General features: G+C 39.8%; 1 protein-coding gene across 1 annotated transcript in view; it reads left to right on the top strand.

Annotated features, from left to right (window-relative positions):
• The window catches only part of FCHSD2 (FCH and double SH3 domains 2), a 3,469,714-nt gene that overhangs the window by 1,306,954 nt on the left and 2,137,864 nt on the right, over nt 1-24,896 (top strand). The window contains exon 5 of the mRNA XM_044071145.1: nt 15,091-15,235. Coding sequence (XP_043927080.1) covers nt 15,091-15,235 — 145 coding nt within the window. The remainder of the gene's footprint in view (nt 1-15,090; nt 15,236-24,896) is intronic.

Genomic DNA, 24,896 nt, shown 5'->3' with positions numbered 1-24,896 from the left:
CAGACATATGGAGAATACGGGAGATTGTTGTCACATGTAGTACACAACCAGTACTTGCCAGAAATTCCCTGCATCTCCTTCATTGTTGCTGTAGGTCTCTTGGCAGCCTCCCTGACTAGTTTACATCTTGTCTTTTCATCAGTTTTGGAGGGACGTACAGTTCTTTGCAAAGTCACTGTTGTTCCATATTTTCTCCACTTTTTGATGACTGTCTTCACTGTGTTCCGTGGTATATCCAGTGCTATGGAAATTTTTTTGTACCCTTCTCATGACTGATATCTTTCAACAATGAGATCACTTTGATGTTTTGTAAGATGTCTGTGAACCATGTCTTTTGCTATAGCAGGCAACTGAGTAAATATCAGGAAACTCCTACTAGGATAGCTGAACTTTATTTGGGGTTAATCAAAGTATCTTTATTTGATGGCAGGTGTGTACCCAAGAAGACTGAATGCTGTAATTAAATCAAAAGATGCTTCAACAAAGTATTAGTTTAAGGGTGTGCACACGTATGCAACCAGCTTATTGTACGTTTTTTATTTTTCCCCTAACAGATTTGTTTGTTTTTCAATTGAATTGTACAGGTTATAGGTCGCATTAAAGGTGGGAAAAAATTTGAAATGATTTATTGTGGTCTCATTTTTTATATCACAAAAACCTGGCATTTTAACAGGGGTGTGTACACTTTTTATATCCACTGTAGAATTAATATAAATTTTGCCACCAGTCATTACTACTGAACCTCTGAGACAGCTCTGATTAAGTAATATAATACCAGTAACTGTATCCCAGACCAGAGTAGGAATGGAAAGGGATAAGTTATAAGCATATACAGTGAAAGTAGTAGGTTCATAGGTGTGTACTAGGCTAATGGCCCTGGAGCCTTTACATGCCTAGCACATAGAAGTGCCCTGGCGTTAGTTCCCAGTGCCTCTGTCAAGTAGAGATACTGGAGTGATCCCTGGGGTGAACCTTCTATTTCCCACCCACTCATCAAGATTTCCTGTTGAAGAGAGCCAGTGAGGTGCTCTGCTTGACATGTATGGGAAGTCTATTCCAGAGCATGGACAGTCTCTGGGTTATGAACCTGTCCCTCTAGCATGTTCTGTTGATTGTGGTAATGAGGGTGAGGTCTCTGGAGCATGTGGTGCGGAGGGATTGGTATTTCTTTAGATGTAGCATTTCCAACAGAGCTGGATCAGACATAGCTTTGTAAGTCAAGCAGAGATTGCCTCTTAGTTGACGATATGAGACAGAGAATAGCTGGAGTTTTTTGAGTCTGTCCATGCAGGGCATGTGTTTAAGACATAGGATCCTCTTCATGAGGTACTTTTGTGGACTTTCCAGCTTTTGCAGGTGTCTAGTGAGGTACATGCCAGATGGGGCATTATACTCGATGAGTGGCCTAATGAGGGAAGAGTAGAGAGAGAGGATGATGACCTTTTTCTTCCTGGATGCAAAACCCTTGGTAATGAGATGTGCCACATAGAAGGACTTTCTGACCACAGTGGCAATGTGGTGGTCAAAGGAGAGGTTGCTGTCAACCTGTGTCCCCAGATCTCTTATAATGCCTTCAGTGTTCAGTGGGCTCCCATCGATGTGGTAATTTGTGGGAACTGAGTTCTTCCGAAATGGGATGACGATGCCTTTTTTTAGCATTAAGCTTAAGGCCATGGTTTCAACACTAGTCATTGGTCTCAGTGAGGCCTTTCTGTAGGATGTCTACATCACTTGGGGAGTTAATAATGGCTCCCAGCTTGCAGTCGTCTGTGAACTTGGTCAGCCAGAGTCCCTCCGTTTTGGCCTGGACTTCTGAGAAGTAGATGTCAAACAGGAGAGGACTCAGGACTGATCCCTGTGGGACTCCACTCATGACTGGTCAGCAGTCTGACTTGGAGTCCACTACTTTCACACTGTGGGTTCTATCTTTGTGCCAATTTGCAACCCAGGTAGTGATATAGGGGTTGATGCCTAGTTTGGTGAGTTTATCAATAATTCCTGAGTGGGGAATGGTATCAAAGGCCTTGGCCAGATCAAGGTAGGCTGTATGACCTGCCTTGTCCTCATCCACAGCTCTGGTGAATGACTCAAAGAAGTCAACCAGGTTGAGCAGGCATGATCTACCTTTCACAAAACCAAATTGTGTGGGACTCTAGAGTTTGTGGTTGTTTTTAGTGCCTGTTGAAATGTTGCTTTCATAGCTGACTTTAGAGGTTTTGATGAGGGATCTCAGCTTTTTGTTGAGGCTAATAAGGGAGTTTTTCCAGTCTTGAGGCTTCACCTTTTTCTGCAGTAGTTTCTTCCGTCTGTTGTAGAGTTTATTAATGGCAGGGGACCACCAGATTGGCTTCCTTTTTTTGGAGGAGAGTGTCTTGGTTCCTTTGGGTATGCCTAGTTCCATGCATTTATGTATGTGTGCGTACAGTGCATTGGTGTATGATTTGGCATATTTTCCATGACATGGGTGCCGTGAAATTAGCCACCTCTGTTTTTAGGAGCCCAAAGTCAGCTTTGGAGAAGTTTTTCATGGTGGTTACCTTTGAGGGGGGTGTGGGTGAGATGTGGATTTCCATGTTGTTTAGTTTGTGGTCAGATCTAACCAGGGAGGAATTGACTATTGGTGTAGAGCAATGGTTGTCCAAGTTAGTAATAACCAGGTCAAGGATGTTGCTTCCTCTAGTGGAGTAAGAATGAGCTGGTCCAGCGCATTGGGATTGATGAATTCCAGGAAGCGTTGGGCAAGTGTATTGATGCATGAGTAGTTTTCCCAGTTGTTGGAGGGGTAGTTGAAGTCACCTATTATGAGAGTGTTGGGTTGGACCCTAATAGTTTCCAGGGTGCTTAGCAACATGGAGAGAGAGTCTTGGGACATGGTTGGGGAACTATAGCAGGCTACGACCTGAATCGCCATCTTACCCAATGTTAGTTGTACCTGAAGTATCTCAGATGCATTATGCTGGGCTTCTAGTCTGGAGGTGTGCATATCTTTTATGAATGTGGAGACACCACCACCTTTAGAGCTTCGGTCCATGTTCTGGGTCCGAAAGGTGTGGAATGAGTTGTAGCCAGTAGTGCAGGGGTGCTTTCTGCTGCTTTAAACCAGGTCTCTGTTACAGCACAAATGTCAATGTTCTCCATTTTGAAGAGTGCTTCAAACAAGTGCGTCTTGAAATTTAGATTTCTAGTGTTGAGCATCATGACCCTCAGATTGCATTTATTTGTAGGTTTTATGGTGGTAATTTGGTCTTTGGAATACGACCTAAAAAGGCACTAAAGGGGTGGCAAGTGCCTTAACCAGTGTCCAGAAACCCAGGGGTGACAGATGCAGGCCATCTCTGGCAAAGCATCGAGGTCTGTCACTCATGTCATCCCAAGTAGACAGATATTGCATCCCCTTAGAATGACACCAGAAACTTAGCCAATTGTTGAAGTTAATCGTTTTCTGCTTGTACAGTGGTATCATTCTGGGCGATGGTAGGATGCTGTTCAGGGCTATGGTCATACCTGCCTGCGCCACATAATACGAGAGCTCCTCCATGTCTCTTTTCATGTAGTCCGGGGAGGTGCATCTCAGGTCATTCACACCCACATGGACAGTGACAGTGTCATACTTGTACTTGTTGTGGAGTGATCTGAGTGCGTGTGTTGTGTCTGATTCTGGCACCTGATAGACAGCTGTTACCTTCTCCCTATTCAACCTAGCGAGTAGGACATCAGTGTGCCTCACTATCGAGTCACCTATGATTAGTGCCTTAGGTTGACTGGCACACTGTGTAGGTGGGCTATGTGTCTTGTGGTTTGTGCTGTGTTATGGTGGTTCAGTGCATTTCTGCCTTGAAAGTCTCTGCTGTTTGGGTAAGTTTGTATTGAGAGCCTCCGAGAAGGTGGGTGTGTGGTTAATGTTTTTATGTGAGAGCTGTGATGGTGGGTGTTCTGGAGGGCTATGTGTTGCATGTGGTGTGGTGCAGGTGTTGACCACCTCCTCTTGACCAGCTATTCTGGTCTTGGCTTGAGAGTGAATGGCTTCCAATTTTGATATATAAGTGCATCTCTCACAAGTCTGAGTGTTAGGAGGTAAGAGGAGAGGGTTGTCTGTGTACATGAGGCAGTTGCTACACTTCCTCAGAATGCCCAAGTTCACCAGGTTAATAGGAGAAAGCACATGGGACTGAACTTTAAACATGCCAGGAGGGATGGTCATTATTACTAAGTACTGGAGCTGTTTCCTTATATATTCCTTTTACAGGTCAAATGTCACTCAAGGTGTCTGAGTCTGTACAGAGCACTTCAAAACACTTGAGGAGAAACTAATACGCAGAACCTGAAAATTTAAGGATGAAGTATTTAGGCAGATATTCTGAAGCTAGAAAGAAATCAAGCAGTACTTACTGAAAAATAAAGAATTAGCTTGTCAAAAATGATGAAAAAGGGGAGTCGCACGAATGGCTACTGCCTGGTTACTACTAATGCTGGTCTCAGCACAGCTTAACTGTGTTGGGATACAATGCTCTTTGCTTCTTTTCTCACCAGAAGCAAAACGTTAGCACCAATCCCAAGAAGAGAAGCAGGCCACGGCCTGTTTGGTGATCCACAGTCTTGTCGCAGATGATGCAAGGGTCTGCAGACTTGTAGCCTTTTTCTGGTAGATGCCTCGAATAGAAGCCAGACCAATCAGGTACGTTAAGCACAGACACTCACTGTCCAACCAGAAAGAGTCAGGAATCAGTGCACTCTGCTCCTACTCTCATCAGGATCAGAATATAAGCACAGATTCCAAGCTGTCACCTATAAAGCAGTTATTAAGCTTTCTGGTGATCAGCAGTCTCCAGGAAATAATGTAACTGCACTCCTTCTCTCACCAGGAGAAAACAGAAGCACTAATCCCAAGATGACTACTGAGAGGCAGAATGTAGGACACTGGTAACAGTTTGATCATTGTATTATTATAGCGATGTAATAATATATTGGTATATAGTTACTGCAGTTTAGTAAGCACAACACTGTTTACAGCAGAATAGCAAGTATTCAACTAAGCATTTGTAAGTATATTGTGTGCATAACAGTGTTAAGTATATTATGTGTACAGCAATGCTAGGTGATTGCTTTTGAAGAAGTGGAACAACCTCAGCCCTTCCACTACTGTCAGAAGTTGAAAATTGGCTGTAAAACATCAAACTGCTGCTTTAGAAATGACAAAGATTAGTACTATTAAGAAGAGTACTACTATGAAGATTACAAGGACAACGTTAGAAACAACATTAAATGCTAAATTGCACAGAAGTGTATAAGCCCTTCTCGATGTCAGGTAATGCACTGACAAATATTTACTGCTCAGTGAGCTTTTCAAAAAGAGAGCAGGAGTTAGCATCAACCATTGACAATGTGGGAGCAGAACTAAGAACATAAAGTAACATGAGAGTATGCTGGATTGCTTACTCAGAAATGTAGACCTCAGATATTTTAAATTTTATGTACATGAGTCTATCCTCAGTACAGAAACAAGAACAGTACTGCAGCACTACAAGCATATGAGAAGATTGCTTGATCAGCAAACGCTATCATACACAAACTATAATACTGTTATTATATTATTATTATAATAGTATTTTACAAGGAGGGGGAGCACCAACATCTTGGAAGAAAGCTGTGATGGCTGTAATACCTAAAGATGGTATTGACCCATTAGACCCAGCTTCATATAGCCCTATTTCAATTTTAGACCATGATTATAAAGTGTTTACGTCTGTAATAGCTAAAAGAATGACAAAGCTATTGCCAAAGTAGACATGGATCAGTATACTTTTGTGGAGGGGAGGCAAACATTTGACATCATCAATACAGCAGTGATGATCCAGATGGAAGCCGAATATAAGAACATACTGCTGTTTTGGTGGGTCTTTATTTATTTACATTTGTTTACAGGGAAAGCCCGACTGGATACAGGTCCATTTTCAGCAGAGGCCCAGGGAAAAAAGCTCCATAGTACAATAGAATGCAGTGCATGAGAGAACAAAATATAGAAAATACAATTGATTTTAATACAAAATAGTTAGAAGTTAACAGTTTTAGTTAGTACAGTAGACAGTCATTGAGGTACATAGTAAAAACATCGAGGTACATAGTCAAAAACTTAAAAAAAATAACATTAGGGATGTTGAACTTTAGTTAGTTCTATTTATGCATAGAAAGATTTCAACAGAGTGACCTGGCATTTTTTTGAGTAGGGCAATGGAATTGTTTGCATTCCCTAATACAATAATAAGGTTAATTAGGAGGATATATGAGGGATCTGAAGCAAAAATTAAAGTGGGAGTGTTACTTTCTGGCAATTGTGTCTGAACAGGGGGACCAGGCAGGGTTGACCTCTTTCCACTTAGTTATTTATATTTAGAGCCATTGAAGAAAATAAGGGACTCAGAAATTCAAAGATATAATTGGTGTGGTAATCAAGAAAATTTAACTTTATTTGCAGACAATATTACTTTGGACCTGATAAAACCAGAAAAGGACACCTCTGTGATGTGGAACATCTTGAGACAATTTCAAGTCTTTTTGGGATATAAAGTTAATGATGATAAAACCAATGCTGTATACTTGTAAACTAAGTACTCACCCTTAAATTGGTCCAGCAATACCCATATTTATGGGGACATGATAAAATGAACTGTTTAGCAGTATACATTAAAATGGATTCTGTTATTGCAGCTATGGATATGTGGGAAGAGGCTAAACAAAAGATAATACAAAAACTGAGAAACAGAAAGCTCTTGTTTATAGATAGTATAATGCAAACGGAGAAAATGTTTTAACCCCTTCAGTTTTATATACAGATCAGGTATATTTTTGTCAACCAGAGGAGAAGTTGTGGACAGTAATTAGTAAAGAGTTGAAAGAATTTATTTAAAATGGGAAGAGGGTAAGGGACAAGTTGTATACATTGATTGTTCCAACAGAACAAGGTGGTTTAGGACTACCTGATCTGAAGGAATATTTTAGAACAACACAGATAAGGCTCATATACATAACACAAGCAGAAAGCTATAAATCAGAGTGGAAGGGGATGATGATGAAATGGGGAAGTTCAAGAAATGAAAGAGTGGGATTCTGGATGCAGAATGCTGCCTTCATTATCAGGAATTGATATCAGAATGTAAGCACAAAGAAAGGGATAGGGCAATCCTAAGTGAATGGTTTGTTCTGGTAGAGTTTTAGTTGAATCCTCATCGAAGGCTACTGTTAAAAAAAGGATAATTAGTAGTGCATGTAAAATATTGCACAGTAACTATAAGAGTCAATCAGATGAGATCATAAAAGATTGGGAAGAGAGATAAAATAACTTTATTGACCAAATGCAATAACTACCAGTTAAACACTTTTGCCCTCATTTAATGATGTGGGGGAAGGCTTATGTCCAGTTCTGATGAAGTCCCTTGAGGACGAAAGTGCTTAACTAGCATTTGGTCAGTAAAGTTATTTTATTTTATTCAACCAGGGATGTAATTGCTTATGTTTGTAAGTTTATACTTTTTGAAGGCTATATACCTGAGGCGCTAGAGTTTTGTGTGTATTCTTCTTTGAATTGTATTAAACTTGGAACAGCAGCCTTTTGGTGTTTTTTTAATTTTGTCTTTTTTTCTCTCGTTTGTGGCTTTGTGAGGCTTGGAGGTCAGTCTTAAGTTCTGGTGTCAAGTTTATGCACTGTGCACTGGCTGTCCCTGTTTTATCAATTTAATTATTAACTTTTTTGCCTAGTACTTTAATGTCATCCAAATGACAGCAAAACATCAACAGGGACCTGCATTGGTCTGCTGTCCAAACCAATAATCACCTGGATTTAAAAATAAAATATGCAAATCTGTGCCAGTACAACCAAAGGTTTCTGGGTGGAAAAGTAAGCATATCTCATCTTACAAATAAGAGAATTGTTATATGACACAAATTGAATTTTATAAATACATCAGCTTGAATCATGAGACCACATTATCCTGTCAGGTGTTTTTCCTCCTGTCAGGAGATCATTACATTCTTGGAAACTATAATTTACATGGGGAAATTCTGTAACTGGCTCATTCTGATAGAGACCCCCTCACTCCCTCCCAGAAAGAAAATACTGTATGCAGATAATGAAGTAACCAGACTCCAAATGGTGAGCCCCCTCCTATATTTAGTGTATTTAATAATGTGACACAGGTTAACAGCTCTCATCTTGACACAGAAGCTCCTGCACCAAAAATGTCAGACAGACTATATAAATCTCCAAAGGAATGTCCAGAGAGAATGTTCTTCCTAAGTATTGAAGATTAGGAAGGTCACAGAAGAAACCAGGCAGAGAATGGAACATAATACTAAGGACTGAAACTTGTTTATTAAAATAAATTTTGAGTGTGTACAAAAGCATTTTCTTTAATATATGCCCATTTGTTGTTTTGTATAGAGTTAAGATTAATTTAGAATGGCCATTGTAACATAGTATATTTTACATTGTAAACAGGAATTAGTATAGTGAGTTTGTAGCTTTAAATGCTGATGATCTAGCTGTAGGAGTCTGTGTATGGTGTAATACACCTTTTAGTGAGTTTAGTTTGATTAAATACCTCTTTGAGAATAGTCACATATTGTCAGTCTCTCTGCTGTTCACTCACTGTCTTGAAAATTGTCTTATGCCCCCAGTCTACAAGTTGTTCTAACCTCTCTGATACCAGCATGATTTGGATCTCAGTTTTTCCACAGTCAGTGCCCATCTTCAGCAATTCTGCTCATGATGTTATAGAGTGCAGGTCTGTGGCTCATCACTGACTAGTCAGGTATTCTTTTAAGCGGTTATGAACCTGTGCTCACATTAAAAAAAAACAATGTCTGTCCATCTTAGGACTTGAATTTCCATATTGACAGGCTTGCCTGTCCGCTCTGGTCCACTAGACATTTCCATTATTGCCACTTGGTCACTGGTTCATGCCCACACTATGCATCATTACTTGGACCCCACTCCAGGGGTGATGTTTGCAACTTTGATATCACAAGATTTGGCCTTCTGTGCTTTTTGCCTTTTGGTGGTTTCCTGATTTCCAGGACGTTTAATGCAAAAAAAAAAAGCCCCTTGCCCACCCCTGTAAAACCCATTTAATCTTTATTCCCAGAAGTGACTCCCTCATTCCAGTTTAAAGTCTGTTCAGGAAAGCAGGTGAACATGAAGAAAGCTTTCAAACAAACAGATGTGACAAGAAACTCAGCCTCTCAGCTTGATACCTTTTATAACCAAAGCTTTATAAAATGAGTTTTTTTGTCATTGCTAGATCCCTGTCCCACATATTTAACTTATCCTAAACTACAGGGACCTGACATTACAGTTGAAATCATTTCACCATCTCATACACACACACACACACACACACACACACACACACACACACACACACACACACACACACACACACACACACACACACACACACAGATCCACTGATTGATAATATCAAACAAACCAAAACATGGTACAACTAAACGTGGAGCATGCGCTTGGTTCCACAAAATAAAGATAGGAGACAGGTTTACTGTAAGAAATAAAACATATGAGATGTTTGTCTTTTCGGCTTTTCCCGGTTAGGGGTCGCTACAGTGGAACTCCAGTCTGCTAATGATTGGCAGTCGATTTTTATGGTGCCGAGTTGCCAGCCCGATGCCCAACCTTCAGCGAAGGCACGCCCATTCACACATATCTTTCGGAGGCCATTCGACTGCGGGAAGGACATGCAGACTCCACATAGAAGGCACTCCAGCCGAGAATTGAACAGGAGAACCTCTTGCTGTGAGGCAACAACTCTACCGCTGTACCACCACGGCGATAAATAAAACATGTCAGATAAAAGGGAAATATAATTGTAAATCAAAAGCAGTGGTATATATTGCTATCTGTGATGCATGCTCAGTATTCTACATTGGCAAAATGGAAAGGCGGTTTTGCCAGAGAATTTATTATCATGAATATGGTATTAGAAAGAATAATGTAAACAACACCTTGGCTAAACATATTAGTGACCAAGTAGGACATCAGTTTAAGTTTATGGTCATTGATCAAGTTTGTATTGATGACAGGAAGGCATGGGGTGTTTGCTTAGAGTTAAAAGAGTTGAAATGGCAAGTTCATTGCAAGCTGACAGCTGGCCAGGTGACAATGATCTTAGTTTAGTTACCGCAGTTCTAAAGTTAAAGGCATTGGAGAGGTAGAAAATAGTTTAAAGCCAATAACGTTGGCTTATTTTCTTTAACACAATTCTGTATAAGGTGCTATGTCTTTGAAAAACAGTAATAACAGTACTATATGTAATAACGACACTTCAACTTTAAAACAGGACCTTGTGGTGTTGAAGTAAGCAGGAGCATAACCAATGAAATGCAAGTAGGAAGTACTTAGAGGAAATGTGTTCAGTACTATGTCTGATGAAGTTTAATACTGTTTTAAACGAAAGTGCTTGTTTTTATACCATTAAAGCATTCAGATTTTAAAAGTTTGGCATTTTTTTATTGGATACTTTGAGAACAGTTGTTTTGGGTCCAGGCACCAGCTTTCGTTTGGTATATTTGATAATGTCATTACATATGCCCCCCCTTAATAATAAGCAGCATGGTTTAATTCCTGGTTCTAATAATGTGACAGTTATCTAGGCATTTACAAGTCACATTTATGAAGCAATAGAAGGAGGATGTTGTGCTAAAAGGGCATTTAAATTGATAAATCAGTCACAGTTACTTAAGATACTGACCCAGCATGGATTTCGTGACCCTAACTTTAGATGGTTCACTTCACTTTTGACTAACAGAACCTACACCTTTTTTTCTGGAAACAGTTCCTCATTCAGTGGAACACTACATGCTAGAGTCCCTCAAAGCTTATTTCTGGGGCCTTTAATTCTTTTCTCATAGTCAAAAACAACTTGTCAGTTAGCTTACCAACTCTCAGTTGTACACTTTATGCTGATGGTATAATAATGCCTCAACCTTTCAGTACCCTACCGGACATGTTAAAAAACGGGTTCAGTCTACTTTGAAACTGGTTCATTATCCATTGACTTATCCTGAACAGCAAGAAGACAAGGTATATAGTCACTTATAAAAAAATAATGGCTTAAGAACAAAAAAGCAACAAAAGAAATGTGTAAGGCACAAAATATCATTTAATGTTACTGCTATACTTCAGAGCTTTGAAAATGTTTGGAACATAAGTATGGTGTGAAAAGATTGATAAAAAAGCATCCTGCATTCATGGATTTTGGATTATGGCTTACAGAATGGTTTCAGATGTGTAAGACACATCCTACTTTGGTCAGTTGCATAGTGATGACTTTTGAAATAGATGTAAACCACTTTACAACTCTGTCATGATAATGGGTGAATTATTATCCCAGGAATAAAAATCCAAAGAAGGATATACTCCAGGGATAAAAATACAAAGGGGATAATCCAGGTTGATTCTTTTGTCACTACTGTTATTTTGTAATGTCTTCAACTCATTAAACTATTATTTAATAGACTATATCATGGTTATAATTTAACTTCTAGCAACCAACCTTGTTTAGACACGTTTCTACTTTTTGTTGATGATTTAAAGTTGTACAGCTGACTAGGCAAGCAGCTGAAAACACAGCTACAAATGATTAAAACTTTTGCGGACAATATACGACTGGCATTTGGTCTTGATAAATGTGCAAAAGCAATATTTTAACAAGAAAGCTGCAGCACCAAGAAAATATAAATTTGGGTCAAGAATATGATATAAAGTAACTTGAACAGGAATAATCATTTAAAATATTTTCAAGCACCACTCACTAACTAATAAAACCCTCATAATTACTAGTTGGAAGAATTAGAGTTAAATTGTCAGATTAGGCTGAATGCCTACAATACACCAGGGTTGAATGAAGGTTGCTCAATTAGTAGCATCCTAAAGCTCAAAAGTCTTACCAGATGACACTCTAAGGCTTAGTTACTCAGTCTGTCATACACTATATTTTATCTCATTATAATTTGTTTAGTTACAGTAATATAATGTCATTTGTATAGTAATACTAGTTTAGGTTTGATTAGGAATTATGAGGGTTTTATTAGTTAGTGCGTGGTGCTTGAAAATATTTTAAATGATTATTCCCCTTTAAATGTTTTTACTAATTAAAAGTGTGGTTAATTGATTTTGTATTTAAGCACATGTTACACATGATTTTTAATGTCTGAAGAAGTTTGCTACTTTGTCAAACGAAAAGCGCTTAATAAATACTTTGTTTATTACTTCTTTTGGATGCCGTTCCTCAGTTTTCGTCCTTTTGTTTCATTTTACAGTTTGTTTTTTTGCCCGTTTAGTATTTAGTTTGTAATAATGGCGTCTGGACTGGACACTGATGATACAGGCACCCTTTTTAACAACACACCTGTAATTTTACAAAATAGTGAAGGTTCTTGTGATACTTCAAAATCGAAGTCTTTTGAACTAGAGAATAACAACGTTCTGAACACGCTATTGTTGCGCCTGGACTCTCTTATGGCGCGGCTGGACAACTTAGTACGCCAGCATAGCGTGGGTAAAGTGCCACTCACATCAGATTTTCGTTCTTTTAATGAACATCTGGTGACAGACACGGATAGAGTAAAAGGGTTGACTGTACCTCCACTTCCTCATCAGCAAAGTGTCGAACCAGGGCAGAGGAGTATTCCGGCCAGTGGAACATCAGAGCTACTCAACCGACAGGTCCAAGTAACAGCAGTCGACCACATGGAAAGTTTACGGAGAGACAACAGAGCGCCAGTCATCCCGAACATTACCACTGCCTCTACAACTGCCATTCCATCCGTTTCTACAGTTTCTCATGTACCGTTGATGACAGTACAAGACTCCAACACAGTAAATAATGGTTTGAGTTTTAATATTAATAACTGGTTGGCTGACAAGTTCACCTTTTCCACACCAGGGTCTAATTCAGTACAACATAATATTAGTACTGATAATGAGCAGATTAATATTTTGTCTAAACTCAAGACTTTGGATAGTATACTTGTGAAATTAAAAAAAACACAGTTGGAAATTTCCTACTTCCAGGAATGTCTTAAGCTCAGAATTGTCCCTAAGGGCTTAAGACATTACCAATACCCTACTGGATTATTAGCGAATTCACTTTTTCACAATGAGCTACTTGCTTTGTTCGACCGTCAAGGATTTAAATTGTTAGATTTGATGATCAAACACTACTCCTTAGCGGTGGATATGTTAAATAAGCAAGTCTGTGATTTGGATGAACAAATTAGACTTGATACAGAATTTTTTCGCTATAAATACGAGTACAGCAGGATTTTCTCCAGCATTGATCAGTACCTTAATAAACTTAGGATCAATAAAACTAAAAAACTGGACAGAGACACTAAAGCGTACAATGAAGGGACAGCATATCCAAGGCCGTCCTCAGCGCAAGTCTGGCAAGGGCCACCTAGAGTAGTTCACTCTCTTCCTGTGAATAGAGGTAATTCACCTAATATGGGTGATAATCAGGTTTTAGACACTTCTACCCCGCCTGATACCTGTCTGGATGAAACACCACATCCTGAAGTAAGATCGAGTGAGGCCCAACAGGATAACTATAGGTCGGGTCACTATAATTTGAGATCACATGACCCTAATTTTGTAGGAGCAAGACCCAAGCATCAGACAAGTTATTACAACCAGAAAAAGAAACAGAAGTCCAGATAACTGAGGACTTGTTGCCTTGTGCAGACTGTTTAATAGACTTTATTAGTCCTGTCCATTCACCTGACTTGACTGGTTTTTATGTACTATCTGAGACTGTGGATTCTTCCAGTGTAGTTGACTTTATGGAGTTAGAATTGAACAATGTACCAACTGAAGATACCAGCAATTTTCGACCTAACACAACAACACAACACAACCTAACACAACAGGGTTGAATGAAGGTTGCTCAATTAGTAACATCCTAAAGCTCAAAAGTCTTACCAGATGACACTCTAAGGCTTAGTTACTCAGTCTGCCATACACTATATTTTATCTCATTATAATGTGTTTAGTTACAGTAATATAATGTCATTTTTATAGTAATACTAGTTTAAGTTTGATTAGTAATTATGAGGGTTTTATTAGTTAGTGAGTGGTGCTTGAAAATATTTTAAATGATTATTCCCCTTTAAATGTTTTTACTAATTAAAAGTGTGGTTAATTGCTTTTGTATTTAAGCACTTGTTACACGTGATTTTTAATGTCTGCTGCTTTGTCAAACGAAAAGCGCTTAATAAATACTTTGTTTATTACTTCTTTTGGGTGCCGTTCCTCAGTTTTCGTCCTTTTGTTTCATTTTAAAGTTTGTTTTTTTGCCCGTTTGGTATTTACTATGATATATGTATAGACTGAAAATAGTTATGATGTTTACTATCTGTATATTTTGACTGCTACTTGTAAAGTTGTTATTACTGAGTGGTTCAGGTCATGGCTGAAAGGGGTCTTTGGGACAGTGCACTTAACTTGTATAACAAAGATTAATACATGAAAATCTAAATAAATAAGTACTGCTTGAGGTTTTACAGGTAGTGACTTGACTGAGGAAGATCACGGATATCAGGTATAACAATTATAGTCACCTTATCAGAAGATCTGTAGCCAAGTCTTGTGTATTGGTATTTGCTATTCTCTCTGTGTTTGGACAGACGTACAATTCAGCAGCTGATACTGGAGTTCCCGAAATGTCAGGCAAGTGCATATCATGTACATCTTTGTATAATGTTTGTTCCTGTTTTGTATATTGTTTGAAGTTTGGGGTGCCGATGAGATGCGTGCAGGGCGTAGGGTGACATGAGAAGTTATTTTATGTGGGTGAAGAATTCACAGAATCTTTGAGATACCTAGGAACTTGAATGTGAAAGTTGGCAGGAAGTATTGGAAACAAAACATAGTCCAAAATAATAAAATGTAAAAGTGCAGAGAAATTAAAAAAAAAAACTTCTTTGGGATTCTGTTAATGTGAGTGTGTAGTAGTGCTCTTAGTCTTAAGGCATATCTGAAAAAAATATATATTTTTAATAATATCTTGGTTTATGTTTCAGGAATATGTATGCAGTATGGAAGGCATTCCTAGAAGGGACGGTACAGGTGGCTCAATCAAGAATTAATATCTGTGAAAACTACAGAAATCAGATATCAGAACCTGCTAAAACTGTGAAATTGTTAAAGGAGCAACAGCTTAAAAAGGTATTCTACAATTTAACAAGGTTATTTCAGTAGACTGAGTTTTAACTGCATGCAAGCTTTGCCAAATATACATTCATATTATCTGAATGTATTGGAACTGTGCTTTAGATTAAAAAAAGGATTTTTTTTTCTTTTATTTATTACATTGTTGCCTAGCATAGCTGTAATCAGAAGGTAGTTGGACTGTGCTTTAACTCATTCCTTTCACAGGATCATATGAAAGTAGTATATTAATTTTCCCCATGGAACAACACTGCATCTTGAGATGCTTTTCAGAAAATCATTTTCTAACATCAGTGTTTCTGGAAGTGTATCTGTGAAATTAAAAAAGTTCATAACTCTTGAGCCATATCAGATGGTCAAAAATTATAAATATGATTGTTGTTCAGTAAACACAGAGCTTCACAATGGTTATAGCACTGACAAATTGTATCATAGTCTTATAACTGGCAACCCCCCGATTTTTTGTTTTCTACAATTTTGCAGAAGTGTTGCAGCTTCATAGTGACTATATAACTTGAATACTTGCCATTTGCAGTAGATTTTGTCAATTAAAATATTAGTTTAAGCAACAGATATTACTCAACAATTTGCCATGTTCTTTTAAAAATGTCGACACATATGAGTACTGCAAACATAACTAGCTTAGAGAACTAATTGTTGTATCTATGCAAATGTAATAAACAGAGTTCATGTGGCAGTGGCAAATTTATCAGCAGTGATGTCCGCTTTCATTCGATACCTTTCAGTACCATTTAGTTAGCATAGGGCTGCCATTAATCATGGCAACATGGTAATGCACCGTATTTGTTTAAAGTATCTTTACATGCTGTTTTATTGCTCCCCCCGTTGAACCTTGTTTTGACCCTGGTCTTAAGCAGTTGTGTCACTTTGATTTGTTCAAAAACACATTTTCAAATATGCTACTATAACCAGTTATTCTCTTACCTTTTCATAGAAGTAGTTTTCTAAATTTGTGCTCGTTATAAACCCTGTACCTTATGTTTTTTTCTGTATCCCACTATTGTGTAACTGTATATATTAATTCAAGTGTACACATTTTCCTAGTATGTTTACATTGTTTGTATTTCTCTTGTTTATGGTATAGTATGTAATTTAACTTGCTTGGACTTCTCTTACTGTAAATTGACTATCTCTGTACCCAGGTCATGGCTGAAAAGGGTCAACAGGCCAGCCCATCTACCCTGTGAACAAATTGAAAATAAATAAAATAAATTGTTGATTTGGCATGTGCAATACTTTCGCTGTGTGTCTTTTGACCAGAAATGTTAAAAATATGACAATTTTTATAACCCATTGTATAAAGAAATGCTAATATCCTAATTTCTGTTACGCCTTAATGCATGGATTTGGTATTGTTGCAAAAGCTCAAAAAAGCAATCAAGGATACAGGAAGGCTCTGCTACATCCTTATTTTTTCTCAATGAATGAGTCAAATGTCCAAAAAAGCACAAATTGTTTATTCCACAAAACAACACTTGAAAGCCGGTAAGCACTTTCGTTCTGTAACACAGAACTTCATCAGACCTGAACTTGACACATCATACTATATAAGTCTCATCCCCAATGTTTTATGTATAATACAGAGGATTAGTCCTGGTAAAATCACTTTAGCTAGCAGATCTAGGAGACTCTGTCTAATCCATTCTGTGTCAGAGGTGCAAAAATGCCTTGTTGAGGTTTCAAGTAGTTTATTCAGTTAAATAAGCAGATGGATGAATGTTCCTGTGCTATTTGAAACTAAGTTTTCTATTAGAACACTCATCTGTTTACCTACTTAACAAAATACATTACTCGAAACTTTAGCAAGAGGAAGACTCATCCATCTACCTACTTAACTGAATAAACTACTTGAAACTTCAACTAGGTATCTGTATTCCTCCCAGAGGGAGGGCATCAGAGAGACAGAGTCTTCTAGATCTGCTAACTAAAGTAATTTTATCTGAACTAATCCCTTGTACTCTGATTCTTGTTAGTCCTTTCCCTCCTGGGTCACATGTAGGATACCAGACCTGACTTGAGCTTTCTGGATTACCTGTTTTCAGTGTTTTTTATATATAGTATAGATCTGTATATCGATGTCTTTATGCGTGTCATACCTCTCAGCTGTCCAAAATTAGTTTTTTTTTTTTTTGTCAAATTGAGCACTGAATTCACTAATTAATGACAGACATTTGAGTTTCAGATTTCATTCCTTTTGGAAAATGCATGCTAATTCAAAATCTGTTACTTTGTCAACTTTCTAAGTTTATAAGAGCAATATTTAAAATTTGTTCCCATTTTACACCTTTGTTCCCCCAATATTTTTGGCTTTGTCTCGATTTCTTTTGCTAAGAGTTTGAGAGGTATGATATATGTGTGTGATTGATATTATTTTACTGTTCTTCTGAACAGCAACTTTTAAGACAGAGAGAAAGATGAACTTATGAGTGGAAAATGGTTTGTTCTACTCCAGAATGACTTAACAGAACTATATGTCAGGTAGCCAAGGGACTGGATGGATACTATAGTAAAGGCATAAAAGGCTACAGAACAAATGTTGGGTATCAGGGTCATATTAAGACATACTTTGATAGTTCATTGACAAGCTCAGTAGTGAAAAACTGTTAAGCGTCTCTGTTTTGTTGTCATAGAAAAAAAAGGAAACTTACCCCAGCACTCAGTGACTAAGTAGCTAAACTCTTGAGTTTGTTCAAACCTGGAGCAGAGAGAAAATATGTATTCCCTTTATTCCGTTATTGCACCCTATGAGATGGGTATTTAGCAGTCAGTATTTTCTGATCAAAAGCACCACATCAGGGACTGCAGGAGGTTCTGTTGCCTGCAGGAACGGTTTCCTAACAAGGTGTATGTTTATGTGCTGTGCAACATGGTGATGGTAAGTGGGATAGTGTGGTCAAGCAGTTTGTCATTTTTACCAAGTTATTAAAATAGACCTGAATATTGTTAATGCATGTGTACTAGCAGCTAAAAAGAGCTGACAGTATTTGAATGGTTTCAGCCAACAACAGACAACCTTTCAGTGTCAGTGGCTGCATGTGCCAAGTAATACCAGTGTGGAGACCACAAACTGTGATAAAATATCCTGTCAGACAGCAGATATAGTGAAACTCATCTAAGGCCTATATTGAAACTGAATTGTCCGGAACTTCTGTGTATCAGATAACATGCTAATCACAGTAATTAGCTCACTTGCATTTGTGTGTGTACCGTCATCTAATATCCCTCCACTTTAAGTCTAAATTATATAAATGTCCATGAAGTAGCATTCATTATGTTGCATTGACCATTTTAAAATTAACATTTTACAATGAATATTATGAGCTATTTTTATCAAATATAAAACCTGTTGTCAAAATTCAGAGATATTTTTAAGTGCAGATTTCCGTTCTTAAGCTCATTTTTGATTTGGTAATAATCTGTACATTTGTCTGTCTTGTTTCTTCAGTGGTCTACCATATCTGAAGAATTTATCATTACTGTTTACAGTGGCCATCTGGTCTTGTTTTTGTCCTGGTTCTTGATTAACTGCAGCTTCATTTGAAATGTGTGATCTCTGTGGAGGTATTGACTGTTGCATTTTCCACAGTCACTATTTTCTTGTCAAAGGACTGGTTGTGAAGCTTCTGACTGCTCATAGTCATGAAACTGTGCCATATTTGTCTTTTACAGATGCCTGTTGTTTCTTTGTACAGCATACTATCTTTTCCTGTAAGTTATGTATGGTCTTAGTTTGGCTGCTTTACCAATAATTTCAGTTTCAGGTTGTAGATTTTCCCACAGCTTTTGGATTCTTACTTTGTCTCCAGACTTTAACTTTTGTAGTATTCTGTTGTTCCTGTAGTAGTATTTCTTCTTCTTCTTCTTCGTTCGGCTTTTCCCGGTTAGGGGTCGCCACAGCGGATCATCTGTCCGCTCATGATTGACAGTGGAGTTTTACGGTGTCAAGTTGCCAGCCCAGCACCCAACCTTCCACAGAAGGCACACACATTCACGCACTCTCACCTAGGGCCAATTTTAGAGTGTCCAATCCACCTACAGCATCTCTTTGTGATGTGGGAGGAAACCGGAGCACCCGGAGAAAACCCATGCGGCCACAGGGAGGACATGCAGACTCCGCACAGTAGGCACCCCAGCCGAGGATTGAACCGGAGAACCTCTTGCTGTGAGGCGGCAATGCTAACCCTTTACCACTGTGGCCATGCTTGGGCCATTGTTTTTCCTATTGCTGTAGCCTTTGTCCAGAGTTCTTGTTCAAAGAGGTTATGAGGTATGTTGTTGCTGCTGTTGCATTGTCATTGTGTATTTTTACCTTTGCCCTTGGACCAGTCTTCTACTAAGATGTAGGAACTAGAGAGACGTCTTGCAGTTTACACAGGGAAAACAAAACTGCAATGGGAATAGGATATAAAGTGATAGCTGGGCAGGGACTTACTGTGATCTCACAAAGTGGGAGGATGTTAACAAGGTGGATGTGATTGTTAGAGTGTCATTATTGCTGTCACAAACAGGGAGGTGATTAGCTAAGTGGGTGGCAGTATTTTCAGTTTCAGTCCGAGGCAGAAGTGTGATTTTAACAAGGGGATAATGCCCCTGTAACTTACAGTTTTGCTGTAATTGGCTGTTTCTGCTTCTACCAATTTCTTTCCAGTATGTTCTTAATATTATTTTGGTTTTCGGGCATCAACAGTGCCACTGAAATACATAATCTACTCTTTGGCCTTTTGCCAATCAGCGGTTTGTTGTTGAGATTTTGAGTTCCCTTAGTGGAGAGTTCTTGTTCTAGGAATGGAAGATGACAATTCTCAGGGCTGTCACTTCCTCAGTCTTCCTTGCCGCGGAGCCCGAAGTAGAAGCATTTCTTGCACAAGTGCTGGTCGGCCGTTTACCATTTTCTGTTCCTGACTACAGTGTTGAAGTCTACTACAGTTAAGTACCCCATTGGGGATCTTCTTTTCTTGCCTTAACGAATGTCAGAAAAGGTTAATAATTGTCTTACCTGTGGAAAGCAGATGCCCCACAGAGATTTTTATTCCCATTGTATTATTTGTTTAAGCCTTGACCAAGACATTCCTAATTGTGATCTCTGTGCCTCCTTTAATCCGCGTACTATTCGTCGTCGGGCTAAGCTTTTAGCTAAACATTTTGGAGTTTGGCCTAAGTTTGTTGATATGGCGTCTGTTGGTCTTCAGGCTTCGGATATACCCAAAAAATGTAAAGATAAGGACCACGACAGGCTTCAGAAGGTTAAGGCCTCGGATGATGTTAGAATGGTCGTCAGTCATGCGGTAGCCAGTGAGGTGCCTTTGCAGCCCCTGCAGTCCACAGATTTTCAACCGCAGGCCTCAGTTGAGACCATTTCAGAGTCTCCCAGGCCTCCGGCCTCCATTTCACCTTCTGACCTTTTGCCTGTCGCTTTTTCGGTTGGATCCAGAGCCGCTAAGCTGATGTTGGTGTCCGAGGCCTCCGTTCTTCATTCAGACAGCAAGCTCATACCAACGACCTCTTCTGCAACTTTGGCGGTTGCAAGACCTCCTGAGTCCTTTAGGCTTGCAGGTAAATCTTCTGGTCGTAAGCCTATGAAAAAGCAGGCTCCAGTTTCTTCCCAAATGGTTAAAATGGCTAATGACCTTTTGACTGTTATTAGGGGTTCACAGCCTCCTCCTTCTAAAAGGAGTAGGGATGTTTCTCCTGAGGCTTTGTCCTTTTCTGGTTCTGATTCTTCTATCATTTCTGCTGATGAAGAGGAAGTTTCTCAGGCTTTTATTCCTTTTGAGGATTCAGATGCAGAGGAGTCTATCCCTTCTGCCTCTCCTCCAGAAGATTTCTCTTTTGGTGATACTTTGAATACTCTCAGGGAGCATTTTAAATGGGAAAGTCAGGATTATCCCCTATCTAAGAAAAGGATTGGGGAGTTTTTTTTATTTGCCTCAGCATAAGCCTCTGGCTATTCCACAAGTGTTGGAAATGTTTGATGATGTTTTTCTGGAAAATTCCTTGACTCCAAATTTGGTTCCTCCTGCTCCCAGGAAACCTGACAGGTACTATAGAGTTCTTGATTCTTATCTGTTTCTTTTCAGGAATCCGTTGGCTGATCCGGAGGACATTTCTCAAGGCCCTAAAGGAGTTAAGGCCACTGTTACTAAAAATCCTGTTCCTTCTGACAGGGAATATAGGAACCTAGATAGGTGGGGTAAAAAAGTTTATACCTCTGCCACTCTTGCTATTAGGTCTACTAATTGTCTTTTTCATATGCTGAAGTACCAGTAGCACACCTTGGAGGCCATTAAGTCTAGGATAGCAAGTGTGCCTCTTTTGGTGGAAAGTAAGGATATGCAGGATTTGCTGAATTCTACCAGTCTTGTCAATAAACATTCTTTACATTGTGGTTTTGACATTCTAGAAACCTCCTGCAGGGCTACAGCTACTGGATATGTTATTAGAAGGCAAACTTGGCTCAGGGAACAGCCCCTTCCAGAGCCTGTCAAGGCAAAGCTTTTAGCTGTACCTTTGCATATGGGCAATCTTTTTGGCACTAAAGCAGAAGAAGTGCTCAAGAAGATGGAAGATAAGGCCAAGTCTATGCAAACTGTTAAGGATTTTCTGCAAGTTCAACCTCCTCACTTTAGCAGGAATTACCCTTCTAAGAGTTGGACGTTTCCTGATACCAGCAGACAGAACCGTTCTAGGTGTAGAGTTTACATATCTTCTAGGGGGCAGGTGGCTACCCCTCAAAGGTCTAAGCATTGGCAGGCTTCCACTTCCAAGGCTGGAAGTTCTAAGCCTGCATATCAATCAAAGCACTCTCAATGACTTTATCCAACTTCTGCCTGTTCTTGCCTGCCTGGAGAGTCCTTTAGGGGGAAGGTTGGCTCTTTTTGCAAATGTCTGGGCCACTATCACGGATGACAAATGGGTACTCAGAACTGTATCCCTAGGGCACTAGTTTGCTTTCCACACCTTTCCAATTCCCAAAGGATTCCAGGATGCTCCTCCAAACCAAAGGGCAGAAATAGAAAAACAAATTTTGTCTCTGTTTCTTCTGGGAGCAATAGAATCAGTTCCTGCTCTGCAGGTTGGCCAGGGTTTCTATTCCAGACTTTTCCTAGTTCTGAAAAAAGAAGGCACCTGGCGTCCCATCCTAGATATATCCATTCTGAACTCTTTCTTGGTAATTCCAAAGTTCAAAATGCTCACTCTGCATCAGTTGCTACCAATGTTAGAAAAGGATTCCTGGCTGGTAACTTTTGATCTCAAAGAAGCTTATCTCTGCACATCCCTATCAGGGAAAGTTGCAGGCAATACCTTCGTTTCAGGGTGGGCAGGCAACATTATCAATTCTCTGAGCTGCCCTTTGGCTTATCTACTGCTCCCAGAGTTTTCACAAAGTGCCTGGCTCCAGTCATTGCTTTTTGCAGGCAGAAGAAAATTCAGATTTACCCATCCTTGGACGACTGTCTGATTCAAGCAAATTCTCAGAAACAGCTGTTAAAGGATCTAGAATTTGTAAAGACTCTTCTCTCTGTCATGGGTTACACTCTTATTGAGGAAAAATCAAAAATGGTACCATCCAAGGAGATAACATTCCTGGGTGCGAGTCTGAACACAGCCGACCAGATGATATATCTCACCCAGGAGAAGCAGACAACTCTTTCAGTTTACTTCAAGGACTTGGCAAGCCTGTCCCAGCTCCCTGCAAGGAAATACCTGCAAGCTCTGGGATACATGGCCTCTTGCATCTTCATGATTCCATATGCAAGACTGCATATGAGGAAATTGCAATGGCACCTCAAGAACATCTGGTGTCAACACACAGGACCTGGATATGATTCCTCTGCTTCCATGTCTACAGATGGTTTCTATGGTGGGCAGCAGCCTGTCTACAAAAGAAAAACATGCCTTTTCGCCCACCTCCTGCCATGCAAGTTCTTATCACAGGCGCATCGGACTATGCATGGGGAGCACTCCTGGATGGCAGATGCATACAGGGACATTGGAATGCCCAGCAGATGCACCTGAACATAAATCTAAATGAGTTGATAGCAGTTCAGCAGGCCCTACTAGCTTTCAAGCATCTTCTTTTTCTAGGGACACTGCTTGTCAGAACAGACAACACCGCAGTCATGTGGTACATCAACAAGCAGGGAGGGACTCATTCTTACCCCCTGTGCAGGCAGAGCATGAATTTTTGGTCCATAGCAGCATCCCTGGGCCTGCATCTCCTAGCTCAGTTTCTTCCAGGAAGGCTCAGTGTTTTGGCAGATCAGTTGAGCAGACAAACCCTGGATCCTCACGAGTGGCAGCTGAACAGAGCAGTCTTTTACAGCATCATTCAACGTTGGGGCACACCTCAGGTGGATCTTTTCTCCTCCCCGGACAACCATCTTCTACCTCTTTTTTTGCACCAGACAGCATCACAGCAGAGCCTGGAGAGTAGATGCTCTGTCCTTCCCTTGGACGTTGCTGTCAGTTTATGCCTTCCCTCCTCTTCCTCTTCTTCCCAGAGTATTATTGAAGATCAGGGATGAATGGCCAAGAACTAATCTCATAGCTCCGGACTGGCCCAGACAGCACTGGTATCCACTGTTTCGCAGTCTCTCCCAATTTCCTCCTTGGCATCTTCCTCTGAAGCCAGATCTTTTGGTTCAGGAAAGGGAAAACATTCTACATCCTCATCTTCAGTCTCTCCATTTGGCAGTGTGACTCATTGTATGACTCCTTCCTTTTCTTCTTCCCTTTCCCAGCAGGTGGTTGATGTGCTGAGGGAGGCCAGGAGGCCTAGCACTAGGAAATCCTATGCTGGCAAATGGGAAAGTTTCTCTCATTGGATGCAGGCTAAAGGGGAATCTACTTCTCAGCCTACCTTCCCCTGATCCTGGAATACCTGGCTGATTTGCTTCAGGTTGGTCTTTCTTTTTCCTCTGTCAAGATCCATGCTTCAGCCATTTCTGCTCTTCCTCCTTTTGAGCCAGTTGCACTGCAGATTTAAAGTTTCTCTCTTGGATGACTGCCTTCCTCTTGGCTATTACTTCAGCAAGGAGGGTTTCGGAGCTGCAGGCTTTGATGGCTGTGGAGCCTTTTCTTATTTTTCATGCAGATAAGGTCTCTCTCAGAACCAGTCCCTCCTTTATGCCTAAGGTGGATTCTAGCCTGACTCTTAATCAGTCCATACACCTTCCTACCTTCTTTCCTAATCCTCGAAATAGAGGTGAAAGGATTCTACACTCTTTTGATGTGCACAGACAGCTCAGGTTTTACCTGGACAGGACTAAAGACCTTTGGAAATCAGCACAGTTATTGGTCAGTTTTGCCCCTGGAGCCCAGGGCAAGGCTATTTCTAAGTAAACCATTTCTAAGTGGACTGCACATTGTATTACCTTTTGTTATTCCTTTCATGGCAAGGTTCCTCCTCAAGGGATTAGGACCCCACTCAACTAGAGCAGCTTCCACGTCTGCAGCCTTTTAAGGGGTGTCCCTACTAAAGACATTTTGGAGGCTGCCACATGGTCTTATGGTCACACTTTCACAAAGCATTATAATTTGCCTTTGTTCTCTGGAGTCAGGGCAGGGTTTGCCACTGCTGTTCTGCAGGGCATTATTTCCAATCCTTGATTTTGTTGGTTCCTCCTCCCTTTTCTTT

This window comes from Protopterus annectens, chromosome 5.part0, assembly GCF_019279795.1.
Source record: "Protopterus annectens isolate FY-2018-M chromosome 5.part0, PAN1.0, whole genome shotgun sequence".
Taxonomy (NCBI): domain Eukaryota; kingdom Metazoa; phylum Chordata; order Ceratodontiformes; family Protopteridae; genus Protopterus; species Protopterus annectens.
The sequence above is the reverse complement of the archived record's forward strand: the minus strand, read 5'-3'. Positions and strand labels throughout refer to the sequence as shown.